The 22,987-nt window shown below is 38.2% G+C and overlaps 1 protein-coding gene across 1 annotated transcript in view; it reads right to left on the reverse strand.

Annotated features, from left to right (window-relative positions):
• Positions 1–22,987, reverse strand: part of SENP6 (SUMO specific peptidase 6) — a 101,243-nt gene that overhangs the window by 61,814 nt on the left and 16,442 nt on the right. The window contains exons 2-6 of the mRNA XM_056109749.1: positions 18,417–18,510; positions 15,524–15,584; positions 9,937–10,073; positions 6,302–6,400; positions 2,023–2,043 (exon numbers count right to left, since the gene is read on the reverse strand). Coding sequence (XP_055965724.1) covers positions 2,023–2,043; positions 6,302–6,400; positions 9,937–10,073; positions 15,524–15,584; positions 18,417–18,510 — 412 coding nt within the window. The remainder of the gene's footprint in view (positions 1–2,022; positions 2,044–6,301; positions 6,401–9,936; positions 10,074–15,523; positions 15,585–18,416; positions 18,511–22,987) is intronic.

Here is a 22,987-nt window from a genome sequence, read left to right on the forward strand (position 1 = left end):
ATCGCCAGGTGTGACCCAAAAAGCAAAATAAATAAATAAAAATAAAATTTCTGAAAAAAAAAAATTTATGATTTTATAAAGTAGTTCACAATATTTGACTACATTTAATATTCAAACACCAATCCCACCACCGTTATACCTTCCCACCACCACATTTGGATGTTTCCATTCCGAACCCCAAACCCTGCCCCAAAGCAGAATCCAAATAATTTATTTTGTAGTATTTATTATAAATAAGCCACTGAAAATGCTCCAAAGATCTTTCCTTAGAGGAGTATGAGGATTGTTTTATTTCACCCAGGATTAACCCCATTTTAAATTAAGTTACATGGGCCAGAGTAAGACAGTGGACAGGACACTTGCCCTTCCATGCAGCTACCTGGGTTTGATCCTCAGCAAGCCACAGGGTCCCCATCATTACTAGGACTGATCCCTGACTGCTGAGCCAGGAGTAAGCCCTAAGCACCACAGGTTGTGGCCCAAAAAAGGGAGGGAGAAAAAGGAGGAAGAAGAAAAGGGAGCCATGGAGGGAATGAGGAGTAATCTAAGTACTTGATTTTTTTTATCTTCAGACTCTTGATTCCAGTATAATTCTAATGAGAATGCTATGTTTCCAGGATAGGAGTTCTGTATTATCCTCAAAGAGTGCTCGGTACACAGAGATAACTGAAATTTTTGCTGAATGTATCAATGGAAATTTTTCTATTACAGAAATATGCATTAAAAAGATAAAGCTAAAAAGACTAAGATCCTTACTATTATTATTAGTAGTAGTAGTATTATGGTTATAGAACCGTGTATTTTATCTACTATCACATATACTAAAGACCTGGATAACTTGGATAAAGCAGAAGTATTTCAGATGTACAAATATATATTCTATAGTCTAAATTCAATTTTACTAAAAACATCAGATTAATGGCTTTCTCCAAAATGGTCATTTATGTCTAAAAAGTTGGTACAAAATAATCTCAATCAGACAAGTAATTATTTAAAGAAAAACCAATGATGAAATTTTTTTATTTCCTAAGAGTCGGGTAGCAGATTATTTGCTTGATTCATTTAATACAGGAAAGACTTGTGACTTACTTCAAATTACAAAATATGGCTAAACTTTTTGCTGGAATTATCTTTAAGTAGACTTCAGAAATTGGTGTTCATAAAGATGGAATAGATACATATTGTAAAATATCACAAGTTGTCTTCTTTGATTCTTCTATGTATTACAATTGTGCACTTAAAATTTTATAATTAAGCAAAATTTTGACCTTTACCTTTACTTACAATTTTATTAAAGCACTGTTCTCATAAAGTACTGGTAAGATGATTTGTAATAGGAGGGCTCACTTGAGGTTTTTGAGAAGTTCAAAAAAATCAAGAAAAGCACACGCACAAAATTTCTACATACACACATCAAGGGGATAAGCTTTTTTTGCGGATATTAGGTTTAAAACAATTACAAATAAACACGTGTTCCTGAGACTTGTTTCCATATTTACACATTTCTACTCGAGGACTATGTGTTTAGTCAGTATCATTACAAAGGGAACAAACAAATGGTGATCATAAAATTCTGTTACAAGTTACAAACTTCCGGATCAGAATAGAAACAGAATAGGAACATAGTCAAAGTTAAGAATTTTAACTTTACCCAACAATTATATTTTTCTAACTCCATTTCTTTCTGACGTTTATAAATTATCACTAATAAACATAAGAATAAAAAAATTTTTATGTAACTGAAATCAACTTCACTAGTAAGGACTGAAATATTCTATCTTTAAAAGGAAAACAAATAAGGAAAACATATAGGTATTAATGTATAATTATTTTAAAAGTTTACATTAAGAATTATCCTAAAACACAACTCAAAGCCAACTATGTCATGCCATGCTATTGTCTTCCTTAATTAAAATAAAAAGCCTTAATAAGAAACACTAATTCAATGGTTGTGTGTCAAAGCATACAATCTGTCATTGTAGTGCTATATCCATGCTCTAATTTCATTAATATTAAGCTTACCTTTCCTTTTGGTCCACAGTGCTTAAAACATAAAAAAAGAAAAAAAATGTAAGAGGCAAGACCTCATTTTGAATATATAATTGTAGTCTAGTAATTAGTCAATAAGCAAATACTTAATGCGATTATATCTGCTTTTAATACATTGTATTTGTTACATGTTCTTAATCTGGTCAAAGATGTATATTGCTTTTCCAACTGTCAACAAAATTTACCACCAAATATACTTAAGAAAGAAAAAGAAGTACAAAGAAAAAGACATTTTAAAAAAAACTTTACTTAACCATCCAACATTTAAAGAGCTATTTTGTAGTAGTTATATAAAGTCTTCCAAGAAACAGTCACGATTTCCTAAAAGTGTATAGTATTTTTATAGACTCCAATTCTGCGTAGATTACTCTTCTCCAGCTAAGAAGAGTTTGTAAGACTGAAACATCTGCACCAGTCTTAGGCAGCATATTGATTGACTGGGATACATGGAAAGGCCTGGGATATAAAATCCTGGCTCTAACAAAGTCCAATGTATAAAAGCCTTCTCCAAAGTTCACACGTAATCTAAAATGTTTTTAATACCGATTGCCTAAGAGTACAATTACCAAAAAAACCTATCAGTTTAGAATAAAATTCATATTCTAAAACTATTAATGAAAAAAATATTCAGAACAATAAGCAGATCATAATTTATAAAATCCCAAGATTCATACTGAAACATGCCCTTTCACATGCAATACCCAAGAAAATATCCTAGCAAAGCTTTTAATGATCACTTGGTTTCATACAAATAATACTAGAAACTTTTAAAAAATTTTTCAAAAGTAATGAACATGACGGACTTAAACAAATACTATATTTGAAACTTTACCTTTGCTATTAGAAAAATAAGAATCTAGGGACCGTATTGCGATTTTCAAGAAAAAAAGAAAACAAAAATAGAATCTAAAGAATTGATGCTGAATAAATGGTAAAATTTAGTATTACATTGAAATTAAAATGTAACATGAAAGATTAAATGTAGTCTTTTACAAAATATTTATTTCTGGGAAATGTAAAATGAAAACTAAAAACAATGCATCAGAACATAAATACAGTAATTTCCAGCTCTGTATCATTGTAACCCAAAAGTGAAGTTTAGTACTCTTGTTTGTGTTTTGTTTTTGTAAACTCACCTGTACAGAGTAAAGAAAATGGTGGAAGACAGACTAACAGAAGAAACAGATTTGGTGTTCTCTAACAAACCAAGGGAATTAGAGAGAAAACAAAACAAACACAAACATCTACACATAAGAATACACAAATACACGTCTGTACTCATGCTTATTTTTCTTACCATCATAAAAAGATTCATTATGACAAACCTAATTTACAAGTCATGGCACTTTCTTTAGATTCTTCTATATTAATTTATACTGAATTCTCCCCAAGAAAAGCTTGCATTTTTTCTTTTAAAGCTTAAAAACTGGGAGGTAAACTATTATTAGATTAGTAATGTAGAACTTTGTAAAACTGTAAACTTATATTCTTGTTGAACTATTTCATTCTTGAACTAGTGCTATACTAAACTTCTTTTTAAAAATTTAAAAATTTAAAGGAAGTAAAAAAGATTGATTCTGGTATCCATGAACTGACTTAGGCCTTGAAAAATTGTTTCAAAGTGGTGCTTTTCACTAATAATTAAACCTTGGTTACTCCAGGAGCCCATTTTTGAATTTATGGATTACATAAGCTTTTGCAAACATTCATTTCCCTTATGGCCCTTACTAGTCTCTTAGTCTATCTTTAATAAAAAAATAAAATCAAAGTTCAAATATAAATAAAATAAAAATCAATGTGTGTTTTTTAAAGCAAATCTAATTAAAATTAGGGATGAATGTGTTATGAAATTTTAAATTGTTTAAAAAAAGTTTAAATTTTTTTCATTATTTTTTCCATACTATTACTACCCTGTCTGGTAAATGAACCCTCTATTTTTTTTAACATTAATTAACATTTGGAATAACAATAAAAAAATGGAATGGAATTTTAATTATTTCCCAAATTGTAGCTAATATGATCTTTTAACATTCTTTAGTTCTTTAATTCTAAAAATCTGAAGTATGTGCTGTCATCTTAAGCAAAAATTACTAATTATTCAAAACCACGTCCTCTCTCCCCCCACCAAAAAAAAAAACAAAACTATATGTGTGAATTACCGACTAGTGAGGGAGCTGGAGAGATCGCACAACGGGTAGGGCATTTGGCTTGCATGCAACCACCCCGGGTTTGATTCCCAGCATCCCATATGGTCCCCTGAGCACAGCCTGGAGTAACTCCTGCGTGCAGAGCCAGGAGTAAGAAGTAACCCCTGTGCACTGACGGGTGTGACCGAAAGGAAGGGAAGAAAGGAGGAAGGGAGGGAGGGAGGGAGGGGCCGGGAAGGGAAGAAAGCAGAGTTGAGAGGGGAAAAAAAACCTGGAGGAAAGCTGTAAAAGTCAATATATTCAACCAAGCAATTTGTCAACACTAGTATTAATCAAACCAAGTGTGGTAGCAGGCATCTTAACCTTCCTTAAATTGTGGAAGGTATGTTTCTTGTACTGCATGGAGTATTTTCTATCTCGTTCTCCTTTCTTCCCTCCCTTTCTTCTTCCCTCCTTTCTGTCTCTCTCCTTCCTTCTCTCTGCCTCCCTACCTCCCTTCCTCTTAGTCTTGTGATCATATCAAGGGCCGTACCGATGTAAGGCATATTTCTGTTTATGAGTTGCCACATTCCTGACCTCTCAGAATTGTCCTTTTTCCTCTGCTTGCCCTTTTTCTTCAATTCTTCCCCCACCCCCAGCCCCCGCCAGATACTGAATCAAAGTCTCATACACACAAGGTATACGTGTAAGTATTATACCAAAGAGTCAAATCCCTTGTTTCTTTAAAGACAAGTTAACCCAGGTTCTTTTTTGGTAAGATACAGTATTTTACCATTAAATAGCATTTCCTATGAACAGAGTCTAATGTTTTATACAGATGAGCAATGATACACCTGCAAGGTATCAGGTCATTAAATTAAAAATAAAAAACAATTTCTGGACTGGAAAAAGTTTTTTTTTATGTTGCCAGTGAGGAGTGAAGAGAACAACTAGAATGCAAATAATTCCAATTAACAACTTCAACAGCAACAGCAAGCTGGATTGCAGGACGTATCACTTTGATTATAAATTTTAAATCAGTATTTAGAGAGATGACATTTTTTAAACATGAAGACATCTGAATCAGAAATGAAGTCTATTAATGTAATCAGTATGTGAGAAACAATTTTATCTTCTCCCAACTGCTTCCCTTTTCTTATATATTTTTTGTGTTTGTGCCATTGAGGAAGCCGGGGAGCTTGATTTGTGTACTTTAGAGTAGGGCAGAGCAAGTATTTTGGAAAGAGAGTTGTCTTTTCATTGGATTGCTCAGGTATCTTAAGTAAAAAGTAACAAAATATATCTAGGCAAAAACAATTTCATTATTCTAAAACATAAGAAAGATTTTATGTTTTTAAGAAGGTCTATGTTATAGAAAAATCTATGTAAATAGCAAATTTAACAAAGATTTCTAAAAGCCAGGACACTTTCCAAAGAAATAGTAGTCTAGATCAGTGTTTCTCTACTTTGGGTCCCTGGAGTGTTCCAGGATCCAGAAGGGTGGCAGCACCCTTGGGTGCAACGGGGCCAGAGAGGAGAGGAACTCTGTTCACTCAAAGAACGTAGATTTTTCAGGTGAAGAGTTGAGTGATTTTGCCCCCCACTAAAATGGGGGGTAAGGCCAAATAAGGTTGGATACCTCTGCATAAATTTTTGAAAAAAAACTTCAGAATACCATCTAACATATGTACTACACTTCATAATTTTATGCAAACACTCATACGCAAAATTACTGAATTAAAATCTAAATATTGAAATAAACTGAGAAATAAAATTCATCAAAATTTCAATTTTTAAATTCTGTGAACCTTAGAAAAAAATTAAAGATAGTTTCACTCATCGTAACTCAACTGCCAGCTGATGATGTCAAATGTTTTTTAAAGCTCAATATTACAAAATCATATTAATTTAAGTGCAATGATATAAAAGAATACATTAAGTCGTTACAGAATGTGATTTATTGAAAATCTAAAGTTCTATGACATTAATTCTTTCAGATATAATACCTTCTTGGAGTCAGCAGAAATAAAGCCCAGACCCAAGAGGAAAAAAGTGGTTTAAAAAATACACTGAAAATCTATTAAAGACAGTATAACTATACAAAACAAGACAATAAGAACCCTTACCTTTGGGCTGCTGTTTTTACTGTCTGTGCATTAGCATGTTGAAAACGTCTACCATGAACTACAGTTCCAGAACATAATGACGCATTTTGTGTGTTTTCACTGCAGAGTCAAGAAACAAAGAATAATAGGATTAGGAGAATTGCATATACATATGTAAAATCTGTGTTTATACAAAATTTTAAACACTTAAAAGAGATAAGTAAATCAATCTACAGATAAACCAATTAATTAAGTTAAATTGTCCTCTTGGGGGAGTTTCCTACTTCCTGAATTCATCTTTGCAAAAGTTTCTAATTTGTAAAAGAAGAAAAAGAACAGAAGAACAGAATAGAAATCAAGAATCCAAAATTTATGGCAGAGAAAGAGAACAGGATTCCTACTACTGCACAGTCACTGAACATCACCTGTACTGTCCCTGGAAGACCTAAAGCACCACCCGGTGTAGCCCCAAACACTAAACCAAATAAACAGAAAACCAAAAATCAATGTACTGCATTATACATTCTCCTATAAATCCTGATATACTTTTCCTTCCATTTTCCAATTCGAGGTTAGTTTTAAAATTACAAGTGCCAAAACCAGAGCTATCTATAAAGGAATATAGGGGTTAATGAACTTGCCTTGAGATGGTCAAGCAGAATTCACTTTTGAGCACTGCCCAGAATGACTCCTGAGTACAGACCCATGAGAAGCCCCTGAGCACCAAGGCCCCCCCAACCAAAATAAACATAAATAAAAAAATAAGTATTACAAGGCTCTCTTCTAAGCCAAAAGTCACGTGTCCTAAATTCTACTTCAGTCTTTGCCACTGACTATAGTTAGTTTTAGAAACTTTAGTTCCCAAAACATAAAAGATATATTAATATATTGACAAAGTAAAAATCAAATTATTTCCAATTTTATTTCTTGGAGATAAAACAACCCAATCACATCAGGAACAGTAAGTAATTCAAAAGCCAGGGAATTAGCTCTCTAAAAGAACAAGCCTGCAAAGTTTAAGAAGAGAACTCCCAGAACGACCACCAACTGGGAGCTCTTTGGCACTATTGAGGCAACATGGGAAGATGCCATCGTCGTTGACAACATTGACAAGGAATACGATTGACTGGTTCAGCACCTCCATGACTGTGTGAAAAACACCGAAAGAGAGATAGCCACAAAAAACCGCCTGTCTTCGAAAACTCTTGAGCTCATTCGCCAACTTAGCTTGGTGCAAGCCTTGGGCAACCGCAAGCGAACGTCCGAGCTCCCAAAGCAGTGCAGAGAAGCGATCAAAGAAGACCTCAAAGAGAGAAGAGCAGCAGTGCTGGCAGATGCGGCCGAAGCCGGGAAAAGCATTTACAACGCCCGCCTGTCCTTCACCAACTACAAGACCAAGATGACTGTCCTCCGTCGTCCAGGTGGATCTCTCACATCTTTCAGAAGGGCAATGGAGATTATCCATGACTTCTACTCGGATCTCTTCGATAGCCATGTTCACCTGCCCACATACCAAATTCCGCAGGATGGATGTCGTTCCCGATGTCCTCCCTTCCGAAATCCCACATGCCATTTCGTCAGTAAAGAAACGAACAGCACCCGGCCCAGACAAGGTCAGACCTGAACTCCTGAACAACCTGTCGTCAGTACTCATCAATACACTGGCTCGGCTCTTCACACGCTACCTGTCTGAATGCAAGGTTCCGTCCCAGTGGAAAACCAGCAGGACCGTACTACTGTTCAAGAAGGGAGACATCCATTGGCAACTATCGCCCGATCTGCCTATTGTCTGTCATCTACAAGTTGTTCACTCGAGTCATCCTGAATAGGATTGCCAGAACACTGGATGAAGAACAACCATGCGAGCAAGCCGGGTTCCGCAAAGGATTCAGCACCATCGACCATATCCACAAGATAACCAATCTCATTGAGGTTTCTCAGGAGTTCAAGATGCCGCTCTGTCTAATGTTCATTGATTTAAAGGTCTTTGATTCTGTTGAGACGGAAGCGGTCATTGAAGCCCTAGCCAATCAGGGCATTCAAGCCCAATACATCAGGATCCTCCGTGAGCTGTATTGCGGATTCACTACCAGGATCTCACCATTCTACAAAGAAGTGATCGTTGATGTCAAGAGAGGGGTGCGGCAGGGTGATACCATTTCACCAAAACTCTTCAGTGCCACCCTCGAGAACATCATGCGACGACTGGAATGGGAAGGAATGGGAGTGAAGATAGATGGTCGGCAACTACACCACCTCCGCTTTGCTGATGACATCGTTCTAATAACACCAAACATCAGCCAAGCGGCACAAATGCTGACTGACTTCAATGGTGAGTGTGGAAAGGTCAGATTACAGCTGAATCTCACAAAGACAATATTCATGAGAAACAGTCTTTCTCCTGACGTTCCATTCACTCTCAACAGAACGACTATCTCCAAATGCAAGAGTTATATGTACCTAGGTCGAGAAGTCAACATCACGAATGACCTGGCACCTGAGTTGCACAGGAGGAAGAGAGCGGCTTGGAATGCCTTCAAGAGCGCCAAAGAAATAGTTAAGAGGACAAAGAACCTGCCGCTCTGGGCACATCTCTTCGAATCCACTGTTCTTCCTGCATTAACATACGCCTCAGAGACCTGGGCCCTACCTAAACAGGATGAGAACGCTATTCGGGTCTCCCAAAGAGGAATCGAAAGAGCTATTCTTGAAGTATCACACTTCTCTCAAGTGAGAGAAAGAATCTGGAGTTCTGACCTCCAACGATGATCAAGAATCAGGGACGCTGATGGGCTGAACACGTAATGAGATTTGGAGACAACCGCTGGACTAGAGCCATTACTGACTGGATTCCACGGGACATCTGAAGATTGTGTGCCCGCTCACCTCTGAGATGGTCAGAATTTTTTCATCAAGACCCTGAATGATCGGTTTGAGGCTGTTCATGTTCCTAGAACGAGCAAACGCCGTTGGGCTACACTAGCACGCTACAGGGACGAATGGAGACATTACTGGCACCTGCTCGAGCAAATTGATGAGTAACGGGATGTCAAGTGTTCAAGTGATCAAAAGCACAAGACTAACAGGTCCTGGAAAGAAAATCCCTTAAGGAAAACAGTACTTCACTACAACAACCACTAAGAAAATGAGCTCTATCAAGAGGAATCAAAAGAAACACACATTTTAAGACCCTAGTCTTGATAAACATTCCCCAAAGACATGACCACTCTCAAGATTTTACTAACTGTAAGAGGCTGCAAGATAGTACCATAGGTAACAGCCATAGGTAACAGACAGTACAGTGGCCTTGCAGGTTTCAGTCCCCAGAATCCTTAAACACCTCTCAAGCTGAGAACATCTGAGTATGGGCCCAAAACAAACAAAAAAAGAACTTTACTAATTACAAGAAAGCAAAGTCATTTTATGAAATCCAAATCTCCTTAAATTTTTCTTGTGATATTTTTATCCAAAACCAATTTATCACTGAAATCAACCCTATTCCCAAAATTCAATTCAAAGAATACACTAAGCTCTCCCTATCCCTTAGCCCTACTGAAAAACTAGAAAAAAGTACAGGTTGAGTCTTCTGGCAGTAAGTTTTTGGCATCAAATCCTTTTAACTTTTCTGTAGAAATGTATAGTTGAAGCACCAATACCTCAATTTCTTATTGTTGTTCAACATGTTAAGTCCAACTGAGTTGCCTTTTAAAGATTTTGTACTGTCAGCCTTGTTTCGTCTTGTCTTCCAGGGATCATCAGAACCAGTAGTAACAATTTCAGATTGATGAATCGGCTATAAAGAGAATCCAGAAACATTAGTCAAAAACCACAATAATATAATCATCCATCAACAACTATTTGGAAGCCCACATATTTAAACTGCCCAACACACCAGTTCTGAGTGACAAGGCCACGCATCTTAGAGTAATTCTACTGTAAGAATTTTCCTCCAAGGATAACACAAGGACATAAAAGCACAGATGCTTATGATATTTTCATAAAAGTATGTCAAAAGATATTTGTGAAAATTTAAGAGGGGAAAAAAAGAGATGATAAGGGTAGAAAATCACAGGGCAGTTCTTTGATGAGAGTAAAAATAGAAACACTTTCCCTGCTTATTATGTCTTATGCTATTTATAGGACAGTTCAGTCAAATATGACATTATAATTTCAACTTGTACAACGACTCAGCCTTAGCATCAAAACTTCCATGTAAGTTTGAAATGGAACATTAGAGGAAGAACAACTGCCTCCCACGTATAAGGCCATGAATTTGATCATCAGCACCTAAAAATAAGAATCCCAGCAAGTTCCCACAGAGAACGAAATGCCTTCATACTGCATTATTGCAAATGCTAAAACAAACAGAATAAACAGGAGGTCACTTTGAGGAGATCATACATAGTATGACAACACTACTTCTTGGGTAGTTATTTTAAACAAAAAAGAATCTATATTGTTATATTCATTCCACAGGGAATTTAAAATCTACTCCCAGACTTGTAAAGATCCTGAGGTCAGAGAGAGTGAAGGGGTTAACACAAGTCTGCACTGCACAACAACCCCTATTAACACCCCAGCACCACATATGTGCCTGTGCACCTCAGTTAGAACCTCAAGAAAGAAAAGGTTCTCTGTTCTTAGAAATAATTTACCTCAAAGTAACGGTTAAAAATCAGCTTATTTTTGAAATAACAGTCTAAAACAACCATTTGTTTTTAAAAAAAAAAAAGACGCCACCCTATCCCAACTATCTGAATATGAAACAAACAATTGGCTAAAAAAAAAAAAAAAGTCATCTCCTAGGAGCTCCAGGATGTGTGGCTCAGTGGCAGAGCACCTGCCTTGCAGGGATTAATGCCCAGAATCCAATCTCCCTAACAGCTGTCGTGGTTCCCAGAACAACTTCTATCTCTGGAATACAGACAACCAAGGGTGCAAACATGGAGCACTGCAACAACAATAAAGGAAGCGAAAGGTTTAAAACTATGTCACTGTCCTCCCGACATTCATCAATTTGCTCGAGCGGGCCCAGTAACATTGTGGGCCTTATTTCTGTGTTTGGCGTATCAAATATGTCACGGGTAGCTTGCCAGGCTTTCCGAGAGGGGCGGAAGAATCGAACTCTGGTGGCCCATGTTGGCTGCGTGCAAGGAAAACGCCTTACCCACTCCCCAAGATAAATCCCCGAGAAGAGTTCAATGTGCCAGCAACATTCTTATTTTTAGGAAGTTACCTTACAAAAGGAGATAAATCAAGGATAAAGCACATACCTAGCATAGACAATGCCCTGAGTGCAATCCCCAGCACCTCATGACCACCTGAGCACTTTTTCCACCCCTGGCGGAAAATGGCAAAAAATTTGACATGCAGTTTATCATTTTCTTCACCTTGAGCCATTCTTTTTTTTTTTTACTTCTGCACTTTTTGTTGGTTTTGTTTTGTGGTCATGCCCAGCAAGCACAGGGCTAACTCCTGGCTCTGCACTCAGAGATCACTCCTGGAGGGCTTGGGAGATCACCTGGGGTCCTAGGGATTGAATCCGGATCGGCTGTATGCAAGACAAGTGCCCTAGCTATTGCTCCAATTCAACTTCCTAACTTTTTAGAGACTTTAGACACCTGTATTTCTAACAACTGCAGGTTAAGTAACATCAGTCTTCCCTCTATTCTCTGAAAACTAGGAAAGCTGAACAAAGTATACTTTTTTTAGAAAAATCTAAGGCAGCTATCAGGCAGAAAATTCAAAAATTAAGAATTAGCTCAGGAATCAGGGACCAGGGACCAGGGAGTAAGTTTGCCTTGTTTACAGTCAACCTGTGTTTGAGTCCCCAGCAATATAAGGTACCCCGAGTGCCCTGTTACCACAACAACGGCAACTAAGGAAAGGGAGAAAGTAAGAAACAGTCCAGGTTTCCCCTACTATCTCAAAGTAGAATGTTAAAAAAACGTTACTTCAATAAATAAAAAAGGACACCAAAGAAATGGAAACACACACATTTCTTGTTCATGGATCAGGAAGATTAATGCCAGCAAAATGGCAGTACTACTCAAGCACTGTACAGATTCAATGCAGCCCCTGAAAGGATACCCATGACAGTTTTTAAAGAAATATATCAAACATTCCTGAAATTCGTACGAAACCCCACCCCCACCCACCCACCATGAACAGCTAAAGCAGTTCTAAGGAAAAAGAAGATGGGAAGTATGACTTTCCCCAACTTCAAACTGTACTATAAAGCAGTAATGATTAAAACAGCATGGTATTCAAAGAGCCAAAACAAAAACAAAACAGCATGGTACTGAAATAAATACAGACCCTCAGATTGGTGGCATAGACTTGAATATCCTGAGAGAAACCCTGAGGTATAGGATCAATTTATCTTCGATAAAGGAGCAAAAAACATGAAGTGGATCAAGAAAAGTCTCTTTAATAAGGCGTGCTGGGAAAACTGGTCAGCTGCATCCAAGAAAAGTAAACTCAGACCTCTTTCTAATACCATGCACAAAAATAAAATCAAAAGAGATTAAGGACCTTGATAGCAGACCTGAACCCATAACGGACACAGAGGAAAACACAGGCAGAACTTTCCATGACACTGAAGCTAAGGGATTTTATCTTCAAGGATGAAAAACCAGTGGCCAAGAAAACGGAAGAAAGATAAACAAATGGGACTATATTAAACTGAGAGCCTTCTGCACTTCGAAGGGAACAATGACCAGAATACAAAGACAGTCCACGAATGGGAAAAAGTGTTTACCCAACATTCGTGTGATAAGGGGTTAGTATACAAGATATATAATGTACTAATAGAACTTTACAGGAAAAAAATATGCATCTCCATCAAAAAATGGGGAGAAGAGATGAACAAAAAAGTCCTCAAAGAAGAAAATCCAAATGGCCAAAAGGTCACATGAAAAAGTGCTTTATGTCATTATCAGGGAGACATAAAGCAACAATGAAATATGATCCCACGTAACGGACACTCACGCACATCCAAAAAGAACAACCAGTGCTGGTGTGGATGCAGATAAAAAGGAACTCTCTCACTGCTGGTGAGTCTGCCCATTGGCCCAATACGGAAAGCAATATGGACAGTCCTCAAAACACTGGAAACGGAGCTTCCGTAACATAGGCCAGCAATACAGCTCTTGAGAATATACCCCAGTAACCCAAAGCACAATGCAGAAAAGCCATCTGTACGCCAATTTTTTATTGTAGCAGGGTTCACAACAGCCAGAATCGGAAGCAACCCAAGTGCCCAACTCAAGAGAACAGATAAGTGAATAAAGACGTCACCATGGTACATCTATATAATAAAACACGACACAGCTGTTCAGAAAAACGTAGTCACGAAATCTGCTTATACATGGATGGACATGGAGTAGCATGCTGTGTGAAATGAGTCAAACAGAATGATGCCAGAGACAGTACAAACCCAGGACCAGGAAGAATGATCCACAGTAGGCAACTAGGGGGAAGGGAAGTGCAGTTAGGACAGAGAGGGGACCAACATGACAATGAGAGTTGGAAATGGTCACTCTGGACAAGAACTGAGTGCTGAAAGGAAGGAAAGTGGTGACAGTATTGCAAACTATAGTGCCTGAAAGGAAAATAAGAGTTTGGGGGGGGGGGGGGTTCTGCCATAGAGGCAGCTTGGGGTAGGGGTAGGGAAACTGGGAACACTGGTGGCAGGAATTCAGCCCTGGTCAAAGGATAGGTGTTGGAACACTGTATGACTGAAACTCAATCATGAACAACTTTGTAACTGTATCTCACAGCGATTCAATTAAATTTTTTGAATTTTCCTATTTGATGACATGTGGTAGTTTACTTCTGAAGTCTGGGAATGCTTAATTTTTTTTTCCATATAAGTGAATGGTAATGGCTTTCCCAGAACTCCCAAAGTTACCTACCAAACCTTATCAATTAAAAAACCGCTACTTTGGGGTAAGAGAGGAAATCAGTATGACAGCAATAGGCCCATTTCTCAAAAACACCACAATTCAGAAACCTAAGAAAATATTTAAGATGCTTTAATATACACACTTAACACACAATTTAAAAAAAAAGAACTAAACCATGCATGACATCACTGTAAGATACATCCAGAGTTCTGGAAATATCAAAACGTGAGGGGGGGGGGCGGGAGTTTCAGACTCAATATAAATAGAATTCATGTGGTTCAGTAATATTCTAAAAAAAAAAATAAAATGAAGTGGATACGAGTAAGAGAAGCTAGTTAAGGCCAGAGAGACTGCATAGGAGGTAAGGCATTCAGCTTGCATTTGGCTACAGCTGCCACAACCCTAGTTCAGATCTCTTTGACCACAGGTCACTTTTGAGCACAGATCCAGGAACACCCACTGTGCACCACCCGATGTGGCCCAAACCCCACCACAGCTGCAGTGAAAAAAAAAAAAAAGTTCAGTTTCACAATGAAAGAAATGCAAATTGAGACTATACTGAGATACTTTTCATTCACTGGCACAGATCAAAAGGTTAACATTGACAAAATACTGCATAATAGGCATTCTCAAGATACTGCTGACGCAATTGTAAATCAAGACTAACATTAGAAATGTAAAAAAAATTGACACAGCAGCTCTACTTCTAAAAATTTACCCTATACATATATGTAAAATAAACTACATAATAGGCTAATTCACTATTTATTTTAGGAAGAGAAAAGGTTCATAGCACCACAAATATCCTTCATTAAATAGGTGGTTATCAGTTTATCAGACACAAAGGAATACTATTTATGCACTAAAAAGGATACATTTTAGTTAATAGTTTATTTTTAAAAAAAACTATGTACAGGGGCCGGAGTGATAGCATAGTGGGTAGGGTGTTTGCCTTGCACGCAGCTGACCTGGGTTCGATCCCTGGCATCCTATATGGTCCCCCAAGCACCGCCAGGAGTAATTCCTGAGTGCAGAGCCAGGAATAACCCCTAAGTGTGGCTGGGTGTGACTCAAAAAGCAAAAAAAAAAAAAAAAAAAAAAAAAAAAAAAAAACCTATGTACAAAGATACAAATTGACTAAAAAGGTCACAATATGTATTTATTATATAAAGCATAAGATGCCTGTGAAAAAATAAAGAAGACAGAGGGAACAGCACTGGATATGATAGGTGATTAAAGGTCGGAGGGTAGAGTATACAATATACAGCAAAAACATAAATATCTTGTTGTCAAGTACTGGTTTTTATCACCTAAAAATTTAGAGAGCAATACTTGCCTTTTTACCCCTTGAAGTTTCAGAATCTTCATCTTCATCTACACTGAGTAGATTTGCCTCACTACATAAAAAATAAGGGTGAAAAGCTTAAGTAACAACTACATTACATATGCATCAAATTAAGAAACGTTATCTTTGCTCATCAAAATCAAAATCCTAGGAAACTTTTTCTGCAGCACTATTTTTCAGCCTTGCAGACCCAACGGTCTGCTTGGCAGCAACTTAACTTTGCACAAGTAAGATACCAGACATAGACTGTTAAGTGTCACTTTAAGAAAAAAAAAAGAATACCCTACTCATAGAAATAGACCGCTGGGCTAAAGTTTGTTGATTACTGACAAAAAAGAACATATGCTTCTCTGTCTTGGATTTGAAATGATAAGAAAAGAGAAACAAGACAGAGAGAAGAACCAGGTATTGTAGCTCAGTGATACTTAGGCCTGAGATCTCTGACTTCACCACAAAAGGAAAAAGAAAACTGGTAAGGAAATCTCAGCAAGGCTGACAAGATAGTACAGTAGTAGTTAAGACACTTGCCTTGCACACAGCTGAACCTCTGCACTGCATATGGTCCCCTGAGGCCTTCTAGGGGACCCCTGAGAGGACAGAGCCAGGATTAAATCCTTGGCACTGTTGGATGTGGTTCAAACCCTGTCCCCCCAAATCTTAATCTTTCGGCCATAGACATAGTATAATAAGGTAATGTGCTTAGTCCCCCAAACCACTACCAGAGGTCACTCCTGAGCACAGAACAAGGAACTGATGCAACACAACACAAAACAAACAGACGAAAGCATTTCTAGGGGGCTGGAGTGATAATACAGTGGGCAGGGTATTTGCCTTGCACGCAGGAAATTTGGGTTCAATTCCAGGTACCCTAGATAGTCTTCCAAGGCTACCAGGACTGACCCCTGAGCTCAGAGCCAGGAGTAAACCCTGAGCATCACCAGGCGTGGCCCCCAAATCAGAAAGAAATGGGGGAAGGGGTGAGGGGAGAGAAAAAAATGACAATATTAGCTAATAAAAATAAGTAATTCTCATGGTTTTAATCACACTAAACCTCTGTGAAAATAAACTCACTGAAAACGGTTGCTCTGATATTCTAAAAGACCTAATATAAAAAAAGTGTGTTAATCTCAACATGTTGAAAAAGGTCAAAGTCCCTAAGAATCCACATTCATGTTCCAAAGAGTGTAATTCATTAATGATACAAGACACATAATACCTCCAAAGAGAAAACTTTCACACAAGCATGTGCTTAAACAGAAGCACCAATCTAACAATGAAAGTAAAAGTACATCTCTCTGAAGATAACACTGCTACACTGATTAGTAAAATATTCGTATTTCATTATTTATACTATCCCAACATCAATGTTAAACCAACACTGCTATAGCAAATGCTCAAAAGGAGACATACTTTCTGGTCAACTTTAGATTTCAAAATTTAAAAATGACAGATTGATTGAATTCTTTACTGTCCACCTGTGATATACTTTCTCTGACTCTCCTTAATGATTTTCTACATGAGACAATTTTACTTAAAAAAAAATTACATACATATATGTATATGCAGGTACTAAATGACTAACAAAAATATACTTCATTTTAAAGTAATCAGAATTTTTTTTAAAAGACTGTAATACACTGATTTTGTGAGAAACTTACCAGTTCAAATTTCTCCTTCAAATAAACTTCAGTTCAACATCTGATACGTGAAGGTACATAAACTGGTAATGATCAGCGGAGCTAGTGCCCAGACAGAAGTGAAGCACCTACAATATTCAGCCAATATATTCTGAATGACTTCTCATATAAAATTTCTAAATGTATTTATAGTTTAGGTAGAACACAGTGTGTTTGTCTGTTTTCTTGTATTTACTCTGGCCAGTGGAAAACCAGATAAGTTAAGAAATTAAAAGCCAGGTTGAATTTGAAATACAAACCACAATATGCAAATATGTCAGAACTATTATTAAATTTTTTTACACAAGAGTCATTCCAAATACACTAACAAAGTGTAATAAACACTTTGCTTAACTTCTGTCTGGGTGGACAACTATGTTTATCTCTCTTTGGTGGGACTCTAACCTACTATTTACTGGTGGTAATTGAAACACTAGCAATAGGAGAAGAAAGATACTATGGAATGTTGTAAACTTTCATGATGTAAAACTCAGAATTTGGGAGCAAGAATACATAGCACAGCAGGTAGGGTGCTCGCCTCACACACAGCCAAGCCAAATCCGACCCCTGGCATCCCATATGATCTCTAAACTAATCAGGAATAAACCCTAAGCACCACTGGGGGTAACCACAACCCCCACCCACCCCTATCCTCCATCCGCCATCCACCATCTTTCCCCCACCCCCTACCGCAAGTGAAATCTTGATCTAGACTCACTTAATTCAGGATAAATAGTGGTTCTTCAAAAATCACTGTCTCGATAGACTGGGGGAGGGGCGGGGGGTGCAGATCCTCATCTGGCAATGCTCAGGGATTACTTCTAGCTCTGCACTCCTGGCAGTGCTTGAGGGACCAAATGGGATTCCAGGAAACGAACCTGGGTCAGCAGCATGCAAGGCAAACACCCAACCTCCTGTACTATCACTCCAGCCCAGGATTTTTTGTTTCATAGTAGAACTTCTTTAATTGTAGTTTGGCTGATTTTCAATCTAAAGTTGCATGTATTACATGTACACATTACACATTTCAAAGTTGAAATAACAGTGAAATCATTTAGCAATATAAAGAATTGCTATTTCTGTTCTCAATACTAATCTTTTCTGAGTGCAGTACCTTAAGTATATACTTTAAAAAAACTATTTCCATTAACTATAAACTGTCCTGAGAAAATCTTCACTCTCATAATTGAAGGGAAAAAATATCTTACTCTTTTTCTGTATCTCCTTCACTTTCTTCTCCATGATCAAAGCTCCAATTATTTTTAAAACCTCCATCTCTCTTAGACTCTGATCTAGACAAAGCTGAAATAAAAACAAACTGAGATGAGTATTTTTAATAAACTTTAAGATAAAACAAAAATCGAAACTGCACAGGCTCTGCTTGCTCTAGATTGCCTTTTGACTATTAGAAAACATCTTGCTTCCTTTGAAGCAAATGGGAATTAAATTAAAATCTCAATTGAGGGGGTATGGTGTCCCCAGCAGGTCAATCTATACCTGTGAGGCAAGTGCATCAGCAGCCTCATGGTGCCTTCAGGCTTCCAGATACCCCAAAATTGCTGCTATGCCTTTGGCCAGACCCCAAAAATTTGGGGCAAAGTTTACCAAGAAAGTAAACGGCCAAAAGTCAGGCATGTGGGAGACACACCCACAAACCACCTCCGGCTCAGCTATATAATTGGAGGCATGGCCTCTCTGGTTCCTGATTGAACTGCTTAATGGCAACGATCCCAGAGACTCAGAAACGAATCTCGGCTTTTGGCAGAAATGCGTCCTGTTCCTGCAGTAGGTTACTGGCGCTGGGCCACTCCAGGTGGGAACAGGTTTTGTGCCTTGGCCTGTTCCCCTTGGCGGCCCGGTGACCACCATCCTCCGGAGGCCACTGGACAGTCAGGTTTGGGCCTGCAGTGAAGAGACACGCAGGTCCTCACCAGATGGGGGTGAAACCAACCCTTTCCTTTCCATCCCAGCGAGAGCCCAATTTGCCGCCTACAACGGCCTCTCTGGCTCCTGATCAAGCTGATTGATGGCCATGATCCCAGAGACTCAGAAACAAATATCGAAACCCAGCGACTCTTGGCAGAAATGTATCTGGATTGCATACATGGCCATGGCTCCAGAGGCAAAAGGACTTAATCCAAAGCCCAAAAGCCTGCAGCAGAAAAGTGAATGGGCCATGCATTAAAGCCTCCCCAGGAGGGAAAGGGTGTTGCTCCCTTCCGCCCCCCCCCCCCCCCCACCTCCTGCAGCAAGGTGGCTGCCACCTCAGAGCTTATAGGAAAGCCAGGTATAAGCCAGCGGTGACTGGGCAATTGCAGTCTCATGGGAAGGGGGGGGGGGGGGGGGCGGTACCGGCTCATCCTTCACGCCCTACGGAGGTCACAAATTGGCCCCCACAAGCAGCTCTCTGGCACAACCATAACATCAGATGCACAGAAACCAATCTCTAAATTATCTGGATCTTTGCAGAAATCCAAAATTGCGTGGCCACAATAGCAGCCACACAACATTGTATGATTCTCATAACCAGCTATAGAAAACAAAGCATTTCACAATGGCTTTTCAGCAATTCTGACTGTTGGGGGGAAATTCTGAACAATAATGGTGCATCTTTTGTCGAAATAATGAATGTAATCAATGTAGAGAAGAGTGAAGTGGAAATCATCTGCCTCACAGGCATTGGGAGGGGTGGGAGGGGGTGTATTGGGGTTCTTGGTGGTGAAGAATGAGTACTGGTGAAGGGAAAGGGGTTTGATCATTGTATGACCGAGACTTAAACCTGAAAGTTTTGTAACTTTTCCCACAGTGATTCAATAAATAAATATAAGAAGAAAAATAAATAAATGAAATTATGGGGGGGGGGGGAAGGAGAAACCTGGAAAATCCTATCTTAAGTGATCAAAGTTAATTTACCAGTAAGACAACAGGAGATCATGGCATTCCTTATAAAAAAAAAAAAAACAATAGTCTGAACCTAATTACAAGGTAATGTCATTAGAGAAACCCAAATCAAAAAGTAACTTTCCAGTAATCTTCAAAATATATGGAGGTAAAAGCAGAAAAAAGCTAAAGATCATGACTAGGAAAAACAAGCTCCGATCAGATCTTGATCCAGAATTTTTTAAGTTTAAGGTCTAATTTGAGATTATTTATAAAGGCCTTTTGCAAAATTGAAAATGATAATTAGGTAGCACTATTCTATCAATGTTGATTTTCTTAATTTGATGATTTTTCTATACGATTTTAGATAGTATGTACAGTTTCTCAAAAAAAGAAGTTAGACAATGGAGTATTTAGGAATAAATGGGGAGCTTGCCTAAATTTTGCTTTTAAATCTGGCCTGGACAAAATAAGGGTGTGTGTTAAGTGCATACAGAAAAATGAGGAAGAGAGAATGATTTTTTCATACGGTATATGTCAACATCTAGAGAAATAACTGATGAATACAATGAGAATTTATTGTGCTAATATTATTTATAACCATGTAAGATGTAAAACTATTTGAAAGTAAAAAAATTTAAATGTCAAAGATCCACAGTTTATTAGAGAAAAACCTCATGAACCAAAAACTATTGTAAGAAGTAGTGCTGACTTAGAAGAAACTAATCACTTGAAGTTCAGTGTAAACAAGTGATTGAGTTTTAACTCGCAGACTCATAACTCTCACCAAGTCATAACAAGGGGTCCCACGCTTATGTGACTTTTACCAATCCAGAAGCAGAACTGGGTCCATTCTGATATGTACCAGAGCACTCTCTTCATAACAAGACCTGCTATCAAGGAAAATAAGTTACCTAGCCTAACCTATGGATGTTTTATCAAATCCTAACCGATCAAGAGTAAGTAAAACATCTAACCCCAGATGTTTCTAGCATTTCTTATGTGAGAAAAAATACAGACCTGACACGGGTCCACTCTAGCTTTCATGTCCCACAGAAAGGACAAACACAAGTTCAGAGGCATAAGAATTCTCTAAGAGGCTGTGCCAAATCATAGCACTATGAAGCACTTCCCTTTAATTCACAGCAATATTACAGTAGTAAAACCTTATATACATTATGTCAAACGACAAGGAAAAAAATTTGAATTCGTAATAAGGATTTTACAGTGCAATCTGTGAAGTGTGCAAGCATAAGAACCAGACATGGCACGGATGCTGGAAATCATTTGAAAGGGAATTTAAAACAACTGTAATTACTCCTGAGGTCTGTAGTGGATAAAACAGACAGCATTCAAGAAAAGACGAGCAAACATAGAAGTCCCAAGGGCCAAAGATAAATTCCAGAAATCAAAAACGCCAGAGCAGAAATGAAGAATGCCTTTGATAAGCTTGTTTGACTGAACATACCTGAGGAAAGAATCTGAGCTTTAGTTACAGAAACCTCCAAAACTTGATCAGCAAAGAGAACAAAGACTGGAAAAAAAAATTCCAATAACTTGGAGCAACTTAAAAAGGTGTAAAAAATATTAGAAGAATGAAAGGAGGGGGGGGTCACAAAAGAAATACTTGAAACAGAAAATACCTAATTGATCATTTTTCCCCAAATCAAAGTCATACACCAAACCATAGATTTAGCAAGCCTAGATAACACTCAACAAAACCAATCTACAAACACATTATAAGGCTCAGGGCTGAATAAGTGGTGGAGTATCTGTGTTGCAGCCACAAAGCTATAAATTTGATCCCTGGCTCCACCATAAATGCCCAAGTGTGGACCAGGAAGTACAAATTGTGCTATTTAGGATTCTCAGCACTACAACAAAGTATGCAATCTCCAGCACAATGCAACGTGGCATTGCTGAGACTGAGAAATTCAGTGAAGTCAAAATTGAAGAGAGAAACTTAGGGGGAGGGGGAATCCACTTTTCTTAGAAGAAAACAAGTGAATAAGAAAAGCAGTCAAATTGTTTTGAGGCCAGGTGCCACACCAATCTGTTGAGTAACAGCCAATATTACCGTCTCTGAAAGTAATGTGGCTGGATCAGATGTAAATGACTGTGCTCCCCCTTATCATGTCACAGTATCAAAAATCCCTATAAGGAAGGCTATCCTTAACTCTCCCACCACCAGTCTGACTGCCAGGGAGGGGAAAGGAGGTGTATCGGTTCAGAAGTAGGCGAGGTGGAATGACAGTAAAATCTATAGTAAACACCAACCTAGTCCAAAGCACCCTACTGTGGGCTGTGAACTGCAGTTTAACTGTAGCCACGGCGGTACAGGGTAGTAAATAATTTTAATTCTTGGAATATACAATAGGGGGCTAATCCCAAGCATCACATAGGGGCCCCTCTAGTACCTCCAGGAGTGATTCCAGAGCAGAGCCAGAGGGCTCTGGTTCCAAAACAAAAAACTGTAAACATATAAAATGCACAATTTTAAAATTTCAAAAGGGGGGTAGGGACAGGAAAAAGAAAGGAGGACCAGGTTTGAAAAGACAGTACTGGAGTTAAAGTGCTTGCCTTGCACTTGGACAACCAGGGTTTGATCCTCTACATATATGGTACCCCGAGCACTGCTAGAAGCGATCCTTGAGGACAGAGCCAGCGGGAGAGTATGTGTACTCCAAAAGAAACAAAATCAATGGAGAAAAAAATGTGCGAAATAAAAAATAGTAACAAATATGATCCACTGGGCCCAACAGGTATACAAGGATAAGGTTTACAACAGAGCCTTGCCTGGCATCACATTAAGTCCTGGATTACCACTGGGTAATCCCTGTGAACAGAACAGCCCTAAGTACACCTGGGTATGGCCCACCCCCATATGGTCTATTAACTC

This window comes from Sorex fumeus, unplaced genomic scaffold (genome assembly GCF_029834395.1).
Source record: "Sorex fumeus unplaced genomic scaffold, SorFum_2.1 ptg000008l, whole genome shotgun sequence".
Taxonomy (NCBI): domain Eukaryota; kingdom Metazoa; phylum Chordata; class Mammalia; order Eulipotyphla; family Soricidae; genus Sorex; species Sorex fumeus.